Consider the following 14,217-nt stretch of genomic DNA (forward strand, 5'->3'; position numbering starts at 1 on the left):
TTGAAACTCTAAATATTTAGTTTCTTACTTGTATTTATATCATGAAGTGTTGGGTAAATTATCCCTCCTAGTATGATTTCTTCCATATGTTTGCCTTAACACAAGCAGCACTATTAAAATCAAATAGTGAGTCAACAAGACTAGATATTTGGATTAAATACTTGATGCCAGCTCAGTACTTCAGTTTTCTATACTCCTCCATATACTGTGGACACATTTTTTGATGGATACCAAAGTCCTGAGGTTTCATACCCAGAACTAGTCCACAACAGATTCATCTTTATTTCCAGGAGATGTGATGAAAACCTCAGCACTACCTCCCTCCCTCCCTCTCTCCTCCTTTCTCTTCTCTCTGCTTTTGTTTTTCTTCCTCATCAGATGACTTGCTCATTCTTGATCACTTGCCCCATACAGTGTGTGTGTGTCTGTGTGTGTGTGTCTGTCACATAGACTGAGTGGACTTTTCGCTGATGCCGATGTGCTGCGTCAGAATCTAAATTAAGGCCCTGAGACACGTTTTTCAACACACACACACACACACTCACACACACACTCTCTCCTACTCTCTCTCTTTCTCTCTCTCAGATTGAAACACATACACACAAACACATATTCAAGTGTTGAGTGAGTGGCTTAGTGGCTGAATGGGAGCGTGAAGGGGGTAGTATATTGATAGATGAATAGTGAATGTAGATTTCCTGCCAGTAGAATGTCAATGCCATCATTTTCTCACAGCCTACAGCTTTCGCCACCACCAGATGTATGACAAATACAGTCAGAGAGGCAGCGGGGGGTTTGGGAGAGGTGGGAGGAGGAGGAGGAGGGGGAGGAGAGGGGGGGAGAAGAAAAGAGTGAATGAGAGAAACAAAATTTGGTAGCTTGCAGTTGATGGATGGGCTGCAAACAGCTCCTCTTCCTCTGGACTCCATGATAACATGGCGTTCTCTCTTCCTCCCTCTCATCCATTTCTCTGTCTCTTTTTGTCTATTTGTTTTTTTTTGTCTTCTCCGAGAAGGAGTCTTTTCTTCTTTTTCCTTTGCCTCCTCAACTCACAGCAGCTGATTTGTAGAAGCCTGTATTCTATTCTATATCTTTTGCCTTTTTCTTCTTCTTATATATAGACGTATATGTGTGTTTGCTGAATGTGTCTTTTTTGCTGCACCCTGTAAAAAAACCACTTGAAATCTAAATTATATCTCTCTCTGTTTCCCCCCTCCCTTTTCCTACCCCACTTCCTATCTCACCCTTTTCGTCCCGCTTCTTTTCATCTCATTCTCTCTGGCTGATGGACAGTTGGCAAGAAGAACCGTGGGTCAACAGGTAAAGAACCCATTTACATTTACATTATCTTTTCCCTGCTCTCTCTCTCTCTCTGGCTGCTGCTTCCCTCTATCCAGAGACAAATATTGCTGTGACCCTTCGCTCCCACCAGAAGGTCGGTAGCTAAGGGGCCGCTTAGCTAAAGGCTTTTTCCCCTGAAGGTCACATTGGCAGCGGCGGTGGGTACACGCTGTAAAAGATGTTTTTCACGAGTGCTTGTGCCACATGATGGCCGGTGGAAGAAAAAAAAACGTGCAGTTGGTCACTTACTTTGACTTCAAGGCCAAACTACCGTATGACCGAGGCCTATATAGAGTAAGTAATGTGAGAGTCTGAAGCAGCAGCAGCAGCGGTGGTGAGTCCCTTATTGCTGTGTGATCCATGTGTGTGTCTCTGCCGGCTGAAGCGCGGTGATTTGTCACAGGATGTATCTTTAGCTCACACGACAACATTGTCACGCATGACAGATGAGATGCTCTTGTGTAAGACGCCTTTGCACTTTATGAAAAACTATGAAAAGCCACTTATCACCTTCACTTATTCCCTTTTCGCTGTTTTGGTGCTTTAGCTTTTTTGCACCTGCCCGTACTGGACCTGCATGGCTCGCATCATCGCGAACAGTTTTGCGAACACAAATCAGAACCAAGATTTAAAGCAATTTTTTAATCTCTGTTTGGAAGTAGTTGATGAATATATTTCCCCCCTCTAACAGTGACAAAGGACTATTGGACTTGTTTAATTTGAATGAAAGTTTATTTGAACACAGAATAAAAGAAGAACATCAAAAAAAAACAACAAAAAAAACAACAGTAAATACAAGACAACAGCGCAAAATAAAACAACAACAACGAAACTTAACAATTATTCATGTTCAAAAGGAGTGGGAACGAGCTGAAGTTTATTTAATCCCGCCCCTTCTCTCTAAGTTAATTCCAATATATACTATAATAAGTTATAAAACACTAACAATAGTATGATAAAATACACTGCCCGTCCAAAAAAAAAGTCACCACTTGGATTTAACTAAGCTACAGTAATAGGTAAGAGCCTCCCATTGGATAATTACTGCATGGATGATTATGTTTCAGCCATGTTTCAACTTATTAAACCCTAACTGACGCAGTCTCATTTCTTAAACAACCATGTCGGAAGAGGCATCCTGTGGTTTGGCATGCATCAAGCAAATAAAACATCTAAGGAAATTGCTGAGGCTGCTAAAATTGGGTTAAGAACCGTCCAACGCATTATTAAAAACTGGAAGGATAGTAGGGAACCATCATCTTAAAGGAAGAAATGTGATTCAATGTGACCACAGAGTCCAGACCTGAAGCCCATTGAGAATCTTTGAAAAATGAATGCAACTCTGGACGGAAATAAATGTTGTGACATTGCAGAAGCTTATTGAAACGATGCCACAGCAAATGCGTGCTGTAATCAAAGCTGAAGGCGGTCCAACGAAATGTTAGAGTGTGTTTTGTTTTTTTACACAGGCAGTGTATATACACATACACACATGTAGTCACAATGAGACATAAAAGAACAAAAAATGAGACGTCAGTAACAATAGCAGCACTCTGTCTTTTCACACTTACTTTGAACTGTTTTATGTTTGGACGTTGTTTTATTTCTTCACATACCCCGTTCCATACTGTTACTCTTTACTCTGCAAAATGAAATTCAGGTTGAGTCAGCAAATTCATGTGTAACTAATTTAATAAGTCTGTGTTGATATGTGGCGTCTAAGCTCTGACCTCATCACTCCCCCTACAATGAAACACTTAGCTCTGCACAGCAGGGAGAGGGGAGTGATGATATTAACTCGCTACCTTTGACTCAGAGGACGGGGATGATGATGATACCAGGGTGGAGATGGTTTTTTTTTTTTTTTTTTTTTTTAGAAAAGCTACACGCAGCAGTGGCAGCAGGTGACAGCACAGCTCTCAGGTGTGCCGCAGAGAGAGCGAGCATGGCAGCAGCAGCGAGGGGCTTAAGCACACCTCCGTAATGAATCGGCTGCGTGGGATCTGTGTTGCAGTGAGAGGAGTGAGCTTTAGTCGACTCCCTGAGCAAACTCACAGGCTTCACTCCATTTGCGCTACATTTCGCCTGCCTGCTACATCAGACGTGCTAACTGACATGACGGCAGACTCACCTGAGTGTGTCTATTACCTGAGCTTGTCTGAAACACTCTCATGTGTCACAGTCCCTCCCTCTTTTTTGCTCCCGCCGCCGCTGCAGAGCGAGGATGCCAGAAACACGGGGAACCAGCGAAACCTCCCTCAGATTCATGGTTCACTGTGTCCTGGTTTCAATCGTCTCCACCTCCACTCTGAGACATTACGGGGAAATAAAAGGGAAGAATATTTATTTAAACTTGGATCCAATCAAAGGTGACATTGTGTGACGGGGGGATACTGACAGCAGCCAGGTGCGACAGTTTCAATGTTCAACTTGAAGGGAAGAGGGAGGACCGCGATTCCCCCCCGGGCTCCGCAGGCCGCCGGAGACCTCCTGCAGTCATCGAGTCAGAGAGCGTTTAGAAAAAAAAAAACCTGTACTCGACTCTACACTTCACACCAGTTACATTTGTTCTGGGACTGTCAGTCCCTGTTGTCAGTGCTGTTGTACTGGGAAATGACTTTGCAGTGCAGTGAGTGCACATAATGAAGGATGTTTAGGATTATCGCAGGTGTAGGAGCATTTACTGTACAGACCAGTGTGTGTTTCCACTGATGATAGTTATTCTCATTTCTTGAAATCATAGCTGGTAGGCAATGTGTTGTCTGCCCTGTTGGTTTTTAATGTGTTTTTCTTCATGGCTTATGTTTTAGTCCTCTTTTTAAAGGGGAACTATGTAAGTCCGGTCGCTTTTGCACTGTTTTGCTAACCCTCCTCTGGGCCCTGTGCACTTATTTTCAACGACGCCACCGAGTAATCAATTAACGTTTATAACGTATTATAGCGTTATATATCAAATATGATGTTACAATGTGTATATTTGAGTAGTTTGTGTCGTGGTGCGCAGAGACGAGAGCTGGGACACCGGGGCTGATCTTGCAAAGTTGTTTTTCAGCCAAGAGATGCTAAAGGTGGAAGGCAGAGAGCCTCCATTCTCCCTTGAAAGATGTTATATGTCATTTATTAAACATCACAATTACTCCAAAGCTGTTTACAAGGTAAAAATGTAGCATAGTTAAGCTAAAAAAAAATCCTGCATAGGCCCTCTTTAATGCACCCAACAGTATAGCCCTACAGTATCTATCTATCTATCTATCTATCTATCTATCTATCTATCTATCTATCTATCTATCTATCTATCTATCTATCTATCTATCTATCTATCTATCTATCTATCTATCTATCTATCTATCTATCTATCTATCTATCTATCTAATATTAAACGCAAGATTTGGACTGAAATGCAGGTAACATGAAACGGAGTAGCAGTAGCTTTAAAGTGATGCACCCAAATGAGAATAAAACGTATGAAATCGTATGTGAAAGCGTGACTTGATGCTTTAGCCTCCTGATAACATGATTCATGTGTGTCTGCAAGCCGCCGCTGCTGGCGGTGATGTCATTTAGTGTGCAAACATCGAAATTTACCGCTGCCACGCTCAAGTGCAGGCGCCTTAAACTGAGTATCTCTATCAAATTCATGATCTCGTGGCCGCCCGCTGGCGAAAGCAGCGCCTCCAACCCCCCCACCCCACCCACCACACTACACCACAACCCCCCGTCGCTCGCTCGCCACGTGTCACCATCTCTGCAGCAGCTGGAGGTGTGCGAGTTCAATGGAGAGCAGATGCATACAGCTCCAGATGCTGGAGACTAAATCTTTTTTTTTTTTTTTTAGAGCCAGGACCATGTGCGAATGTGCGATTGCTTCATTTTTTTTGATTTTCCAGAATCAATACGGGGGGAAAGTGTTTTATCTTAATTTCCCGCCCCCCCACTCGACCAAAAAGATGTTGCAGGCAGGAAGCGACTGCACACGCCCATATTTCAGTACGGTGATGATGAAATGTTACCTCATTATGTCAGTGTGGGTTTTGTCAAGCAGCCAAAAAACCGCAACTAATATAATACTCAAAATTAATCAAATAATCATTGAGCAACTCCCCAGAGCTTCGGTGCTGCTCTGCCTCTCCATTACCGCTACATGTGTTGTGCAACTTCTCCCTCTACTCCTTCTTCCTCTCCTTCTTCACCATCTTCTCCCTCCATCACTTGCGTGGTGGTGCAGTGACAGAGATAGATAGAAGGTTTGGCAGATGAAGGAAGAGATGAATATTTAACATCGGGCATCTCTCTCTCGGTCCTCTCTCTGCTTCCCATTGTCTGTGTCTGTCGCCCCTTGGGGCTTGGATCTTCCGCTCTTGGTGTGGTGTGTGTGTGTGTGTGCATGTATATATGTGTGTGTGTGTGTGTGTGTGTGTGTGTGTGTGTGTGTGTGTGTGTGTGTGTGTGTGTGTGTGTGTGTGTGTGGCATGCCTTGGCTTGTGGCTTTATATTGGCATTCTAAGGGAAGTGTAGTCAGACGATGACACTTAGCTGTCAGCATGCAGCATTAATGAGTGCAGTGACACACACAAACACTCACCCGCACTCTCTCTCTCACACACACACACACACACACACACACACATGCAGCACTCTCTCTCTCCGGAGAGATCAGCAAATGATCACCTTCCTTCTCCCATCCATTTATTTTTGTATCGCCTCCAGAAAAAAACTCTTTAAAATATTTAGAAAAAGCTCTCCATTTTCCTTAACCTCTCATTTCCACTGCCCTCCCTTTCCTTCCCTTCTCTTCCCTTCCCGTCACTTTTCCCACTTCGCCACTTTCTCTCCTGAGTTCTCTCTCTCCTTCTTTCTTTTTTTTTCGTTCTCTTTCTCTCTCCAACTCCATCTCGCTCTCCGTGGTGTGTATGGTCTCAGTGTGATATGTGTTAGTTGGCTGTGAACCCTGCAGACACATATCTGACAACTCTATTAATACACAGTCAGCTAACACCAGTCTCCCCCTGTGAGCAGTTGTGTGTGTGTGTGTGTGTGTGTGTGTGTGTGTGTGTGTGTGTGTGTGTGTGTGTGTGTGTGTGTGTGTGTGTGTGTGTGTGTGTGTGGCGCGCATGCACGCACATGGATGCAGACATATACTGTATATGTGTGTGTGTGGGTGTGTGCATGTACAGGCAAAGAGAGATAGATGTGTGTATCTTCACCTCTCAGCCAATCCCTCTGCTCTCGAGGTCTCTGCAGAGATTTGTCTCCAAAGATTTACAGTCATAGAAAGATCATACACACACACACACACACACATACAGACACACACACACACACACACACACACACACACAAACACACACACACACACACACACACACACACACACACACACTGGCCTACTCCCCAACACTAAAGGGAGTGTGGAGTGACTGACAGATTTAATAGGAGAACAAGCTGTAATCTGAGAGAATCCATTCAAAGAGGGATTACATTGTAATCTGTGGATGGAATAGCCTTTCATCTCTCTCTCTCTCTCTGTCTCTCTGTCTGTCTATCTCTCTCGCTCTATTTATCCATCTCTATCTCTTTCCTGCCCTAAAGCTGCACCAATCCTTTTACCTACCCTGTTTTTTTTTGTTTTTTACCCCCCGTTGTTCCCATTCTCGATTTAATTTGGGATTTTTCTGTTTCCGAATGACTCACATGCACACACACACACACACACACACACACACACACACACACACACACACACACATATACATATATGCACACATACAAACACACACAGATACAGTGCACAGTTTCACACAGCTGTGTCACCTCAGCAGCAGCACTTTACTGTCAATCAGCTGTGATTGCACTGACGAGAGCATTGTAACGTTGCAATGCGTCACTGCCTCTTTGGTGCTAAATTATATCCACATCTCAATGCTCACACACACACACACACACACACACACACACACACACACACACACACACACACACACACACACACACACACACACAGATATACACACATATATACACACACAAACACGTGCATAAACTCAGAATTTATGCTTCTTCTTTTTTTTCTCCCTTATCATCAGTTTGGATTTATTTTTAAACTGCTCTAACAGCTCCTCTTTTTTTTTAATCATCCCTCTCTCTTTAATGAATGCCTTCAGCCCCAAGTTGTTGTTGTTGTGATATTGCTTCGTTCGTTATACTACAACCCTGCAATTTTTTCTGCCCTCCTTCACTCCATCACTTCCGCGCTCCCGCTCTTTGCCACATGGTGTTTCTCATTTAGTAAATGAGGAATCCACTAGAGTAAGATTAAACTGCTGGACTATCTTTGTAAAAATCTTTACAAGGAGCCTTTTAGCTGCCACAGCTTGCACACACACACACACACACACACACACACACACACACACACACACACACACACACACACACACACACACACACACACACACACACACACACACACACACACACACACACACACACACACACACACACACAGGATAATGGTGCCTGCCAGTTTGAATATTTCTCCTTGTTTAAGTTGAGGAAGATTAATTTAATAATCCCTGTTTAAACAAGAAGAAGGAGGAGATAAGAGGATGATAGGGAGTAAGGGAGGGAGGGTAGGCAGTAGGGAAGGAGAGATCCAGATGAGATGAATTGATAGAGATTTCCTCAGAGAAAAAGGATGTTAGACACGCTGACAGAGAGGAAAAGAAGAGCGCAGATCACACGACCATATGGCATTTTGCTTTCCCCTCCACTTCTACCATCGTGTCTGTCACTCTAGGAAGACGACCATCTGCACAGCCTCCTCCACCCGCGCTTTTCCCACCTACACATATATATAAACTCTCTTTCTCTTTCTCTTCATCCTCCGAGCCCTTTCCTCTTTCCCTCCGTGTTCTCCCTCTTCATCCCGTCCTGATCTGTCTGTCCATCTGTCTGCTCCCCTCAGACACACACACAGGCCCAAGTTAACACGTTGCGTTCACACCCCCACCTCCACCTCCACCCCACCCTCCGTTCATTATCTGCGGCGGTGGCTGCCATTAAAGCTGCACTGATGGCTACTAGTCCCCGCCTGACCTCTGCATCCCACAGTGGATGGCTAATGGACACTCCGCTCCTGCTCTCTCTACTTCTCCCTCTGCCCGTCGCTCACCTCTCTGTCTCTTATCTGTCTCCCACCCACTCCCATCTTTAGCTCTTCACACGCCACGGAAAATGTTACTCTCCGCAAAGTGAAATTAAAGCAGCTTCATGTGTGTATTTGCATAACTACGGACCATGATGGTTTTTCAGTATCCAGTTTTTATGTTTGTGCATGTAAACATCAGTTTTGAGAAACCCGGTTTTGCTACCCGGAGAACTCAGAAAGAAAACCGGATACTGTGGCATGTATACGCCTTATCTCGGTTTCTGATAGCTGTGACTATCTATGTAGGTGCAGGCAAAAAAAAAACACATGAAAAACAATAGAAAAAGCACGCACATCCCAAAATCTGAGCGATGTGAGCCAGACAAAAAAGTAAATAATAAGAAAAAAGGAAAGTCCACACGCCAGCAACAGCTCCAGGGCAATAATTTATTATCACCAAAGGTTTTGTTACTACTCACCTTTAGTGATAGTAAATTATTGCCCTGGAGCTGTTGCTGGTGTGTGCACTTTCCTTTTTTCTTATAATGAAAAAAAAACACACACATGTCGTATGTCACATATGTGACACAGTCGACTGAAAGTTTTCCCTGCACTCGAAATCTATAAACTGCATCAACACGATCCTGGACCCTGAGGTGACGGCCGTGACAGGCAGAGAGCGGTCAGAGGTGAGGACATGTTGTCGCTCCCTGCTTCTGTTGCTACAGTAGATATAAGATGAATGAGTCGTATTTGTAACGTGATCAGCACCAAAACCTGCAAGAACAGATTTCAAAATTGCTGCAGTTTGTGTTAATGCGCTAATAAGATGCAGTTACGTAAGAGATTCACTGACATACAGTACTGGCATTCATCATATAAACAGGGATATGAATAACCAGGTTTCTCTGTGTGCATGTAAACGCAGTATCCAGAATATGATCATAAACGGGATATTGCTCATAACCGGGATACTCCATGTAGTCCATGTAAATGCACAGTAAACGTGTGTGTTAGTGTGGATTCTCACTAAAGGAACCCAACTCAGCAGTCAGATGTAAAAGTACAATGTGTTTTATTTAGAGAGAAAAAAAAAAGAAAAACAACCATAGAAGAATCTGAGCAGGCAAACAATGTACAAAGGAAACTCCAGCAGAGTGAATGGAGATGAACCATATACAGTATTTACACAAGGGAGCTAATGGAGGTTGGAAACAGGTGAAGCTACAGGTGATCGTACCGGCAGAACAGGTGGAGTTTGAAATGACGGAAGAATTAGACAATGAATGCCCTGTGTGTGTGTGTGTGTGTGTGTGTCTGCGTGCATGTCTTTGTGTGTGTCTCCGTGTGTGTGTGCTCCATCATCTGCATGTCATACTGCACCTGCATCTAATATTCCACATGGCATTATAGGATACGACTTTTCGTCTCTTTCTCTCCGATTAAAAAAAAAGAGAGGGAGAGGAAAAGAAAAGGAATAAAGAGCAGAGTCAATTACCACCTTTTCCTCCTTCCCTTCAAAAGGGAGATCAAAGCTGCTCCCCCCTCCTCCCCCTCCCCTCCAACAGCTATCAGAGCCAGCCTGTTAATTTGTACTCCCCACTCCTCCCTTATTGGAAATCTACATATTCATGTTACACGGTGTAGCCATGAGAAACCCCCTGATGTTCACACACACACACACACACACACACACACACCTATAACAATAACATGTAGGCTTCATTGATCCTGTGAAACATTTGTACGTTTTTTTTATACGTCAGCCAACATTTCAACCTGATGACGGCGCGACGACGACGACGACGACGAGTGTGTCCTTCTCTCACCAGAGGCCGTTCACGATGTAATTTACACTCAAGCACACGATCACAAAATTGCAGATAGCGGCGTAATCTCCCACACACCTTTCAGCTCGTAAATCATTCTTCACATACACACACACATACACACACACCACTGTACTCCTCCCTAATATAACTCACAAACACACACACACACACACACACACCCCATTATACTGTTTCCAATACATTACTATACCCTGCCTGATCGGTTGGTTGTTTGTTTGTCTGGCAAAGAATGATATTGTTTGTACGGGAGAAGTATGGTGTGTGTGTGCGTGTGTGTCTGTCTCTAAATCACCTGTAGGTGTGAGACTTAATGGCTGTTTGTCTCCATGTGTGAACTCTGTGACCTGCCTCTGTCTGTCCCAGTGTCAGCTGGGATGGCAACAGTTACTGTACAACAGTTCGGCCCACTTTATCTAGCAGACAGACAGAAGAGTAATATATGTCTTAATGATTTGTTTGTTTGGTTTTTTTAAAACATGTTTTTAAGACTGAGTGAAGGGGTTTTATAGCTGTGGTGCTACTAAAATAAAGCTGAGAGAGGCTGACATGTGACGTGCTATGCTTTTGGAGATACGACTCATGATTTACAGTGAGTAGTTATGAGGGATGGGCATCATGAAAGAGTACTCGATTACTGGCAAATTATATTATGTTTTACCGTAAAAAAGGGAAATAGAGGAGGAGGTACGTCTTTATGTGGAAACACAAGCAGAATCACTGTTAAGCTTGTGTTTCCAGTTAGACACAGACCTCCTGAACCCAACCTGCTGTCTGGGTGTTGGAGATCATTACTGTCTTTAAAGAGACCCAGAGGAGTTTGCTTTTGGTTATAAAAGAGTCTCATATTGATGTGGATGAATCTACGTTACCCACACTTGTTAACTTGTCAATTTTCAATAAATATATTGTTTTGTCTTTATCGTTATTTTGATATTATTATTTAGTGGTCAGCTCGCTCAGCATTGCCTAGTTTCCTGGTTTCCCAGATGTGGCCGGATCGCTAGTTGGCATCGTTTATGGTCGGAACTACGACGGTATCTGATCGTCTTCCAACCTCCGACTTTCATTCTTGATCAGTGGAAACATTCTTGGCAAATGCTTTCGCTTTCGCCCGTCTTGCACCGGTCCAAGAATTTCACCGTGCGCGCTGATGGGAAATGTAGTGTGAAAACAATTCGCTTTCCGAAACTCCTCGTAGTCCCTTTAACATTGATTTAAATAAAGACAAGAGTCAACACTGAAAATCAAGTGCAATTTCAAATGCATTTATGGAACAACAGTAATAGGCATTAAGATTACATTGTTAGAACAGTTCTAGTTTTTTCCATCGTCTAGTGTTAATTCACAATATTGTAAAATAACAATACATACTGTATCAAATCAGAGCTCAGACGTGCCAAAAGTGTTGAATCGACATATTATCCAAGCCTTAATAAACACCAGACCTGTTGTTTTCTTCCTTTTCCTGGAGTGCATGCATTGTTTAACATAGTTATTTGTTTACTTTCTGTATACAAGTCTCAATATTGTTTCGTAAGCAACATTTTCCACATGTGTACTTGTAATGTGTGATATTCAAAAATCCCAATAGAATATTAATCATAAACACCAGACCTGGTTTGGTACCTGCTCCTAAGAGCGGTCCTTGTCCTTATGTTCAAAGCAGGAGGTGATGTGTCTGTATGATTTCATATTTAGTTTTTCATATTTAGTTTTATACTTGATGCTGATTGAGATTGACTAAAGGGAAATATAGTTTGTTAATGCACTTCTACTTTGAATAGAGAGACAGAAGAGTGGCTGGAAGATGCAGACAGCGTGGTCCATCTGTTTCACTGTGTTTATCTGCATCACATCTCAGCCTCAGTCGAGTCTCCTGCATTAACCACAACATGTAGAGGCAGTACAGCAGTAATATTAATATTAAAACAAGCTCTCTGCAGAGAATGGCAAGAAATTTGTCTCATTCATTCGTCTGTGTTGAATTGTGGTTAGAATAAAGCTAAATGTGCAGTGTGTGTGTGTGTGTGTGTGTGTGTGTGTGTAAAACAGTAGACACTGTAATGTTGCATCCAGCTGTGTGTGTTAGAAAAATTATTATAGTGAGCCGAAGAGACTTGGATGGTGCACGTGTAAATGACTATAGCGGTGTGGGTGAGCAACTATTGTGATCCATGCTTGTGATTATGCTGCCGTGTGTGCGGGAGTGTGATTTATGAGCTAAACTGCTGCTCATATTTTCTCCCTCTGTCACAGATCCTGAGTCAGAGCTTGTGGCTGCAGCGATTGTGATTGGACCCAGAGACACTACGGTGGTGGCAGGGACCGAGGCGATACTGGAGTGCATCGCTAATGCCAGGTAAATTTCTTTTATGTACTTGCACACAAACACATACACATGAACAATTTCTTTCCTGCTAGACAGCATTGTTTTCTTCCTGGGCAATTAGAGGACCCCTTATAAACCCGTAGCTCAGCAAGTCCCCCTCCAAAAGCAATAGTTTAAAGACACACTGACACACACTGACACACACACACACACCAGTACCAAGTTAACTTAAACAGAAGTTGGATGAAAGTCCCATCTGACATCAGCAGAGCAGCTAAACGCACCCACAAATTTACACTGCCCCATGCCAAGTACTGTTTGCACGCACTCACCCACCCACATACACACACACACAAACACAGGGGGTGCAGTGTAGTCTGACTGACTCAACAGATGTTTTTCAGCACAGCAGCAAATTCTGTTTCAGTTCAAGAATTGCCAGCAACTCAATTGTAATCAGTTTCCACTCATCTCCTCAGATCCACACTGTCCAACCTCCCTCTGTTTCCCATAAGGCTGCGGAAAGTAACTGAGCTCTGGCTTTTGTGTGCTTACTCTAATGTAAAGCAATTCAGTGTGTTTGCCTCGCATGCAGCGTGGACAGACTTTAGAGGAGCATTGCCGCCGCCAATTTTCAGCCTTATTCCTGTGTATTAGTTGGAGGTATTAGTATTAGCAGAGCAGAGCTCCGTGAGCAGGACCTGCAGATGTTTTCTTTTTTTTTCTGTGAACTCACTCACTCTGCTCCCTAATGCACAGGAAGAAAGTTATCAATACTCTTACCTTTTGTTGCATGTTTCCAAAGACATGTCCTGGTAACATTAAAGGGATAGTTCACCCTAGAATGATATTTCGCTCATTATCTACTCACCCTCATGTTGACTAAGGGCTGGAAGAATTGTCAGAGTCCACCGTCCGAGTTACAGGGGGTCTCGGCGTAGCAGTGCATTTCAATGCAACGGTTGCAAAGGGACACCAGAGCTCTTCGTAAAAAAACACACACAAAAAAACATCCAAATACCTCCATGATGCTCGTATGTAATGTCCGTCTTGTGCTGAAGCCCCAAATTGCGTAATTGTCCCGAAAAAAATTAAATAAGTCTATATTTTAAGCTTGTTTGTAGCGGAAGCTTCTCGAAGCTCCTCTTCCTGGTCCGTCCAAATCTCGCGTGATTTGCGCCGGCGTCAGTGCGGTTACTGCGAATCACGCGAGATTTGGACGGACCAGGAAGAGACAATTCTTCCAGCCCTTAGTCAACATGAGGGTGAGTAGATAATGAGCGAAATATCATTCTAGGGTGAACTATCCCTTTAACACTGATTGATTCACACACACACACAAAAAAAACAAGATAACGTTGGGTTTGTTTGAATAGATAAAAGCACAGGCAGCCAGGACGATAACAGCTCCGAGTCGTCTGGACTTCTTAATAAGTGGTATCCCACTCTCCGTCCTGTTCGCCGTGCTGTGTGAAGTTTCTCTGTGGATTTGTGTTTGTGCTGGTTTCTCTTTGTCTGCTTCAGTCTGGGTTAGTCAGGCTGTTTGT

General features: G+C 43.4%; 1 protein-coding gene across 1 annotated transcript in view; it reads left to right on the plus strand.

The window, feature by feature from the left end:
• Positions 1 to 14,217, plus strand: part of LOC310989093 (protein sidekick-1-like) — a gene marked incomplete at both ends in the record, with an annotated part of 280,354 nt that overhangs the window by 163,610 nt on the left and 102,527 nt on the right. Inside the window, 2 exons of the mRNA XM_083975990.1 lie at positions 1,294 to 1,320; positions 12,598 to 12,700. Coding sequence (XP_083832116.1) covers positions 1,294 to 1,320; positions 12,598 to 12,700 — 130 coding nt within the window. The remainder of the gene's footprint in view (positions 1 to 1,293; positions 1,321 to 12,597; positions 12,701 to 14,217) is intronic.

The sequence above is a fragment of the Trachurus trachurus genome, assembly GCF_905171665.1.
Source record: "Trachurus trachurus genome assembly, chromosome: 1".
In the NCBI taxonomy this organism is placed as follows: Eukaryota; Metazoa; Chordata; class Actinopteri; order Carangiformes; family Carangidae; genus Trachurus; species Trachurus trachurus.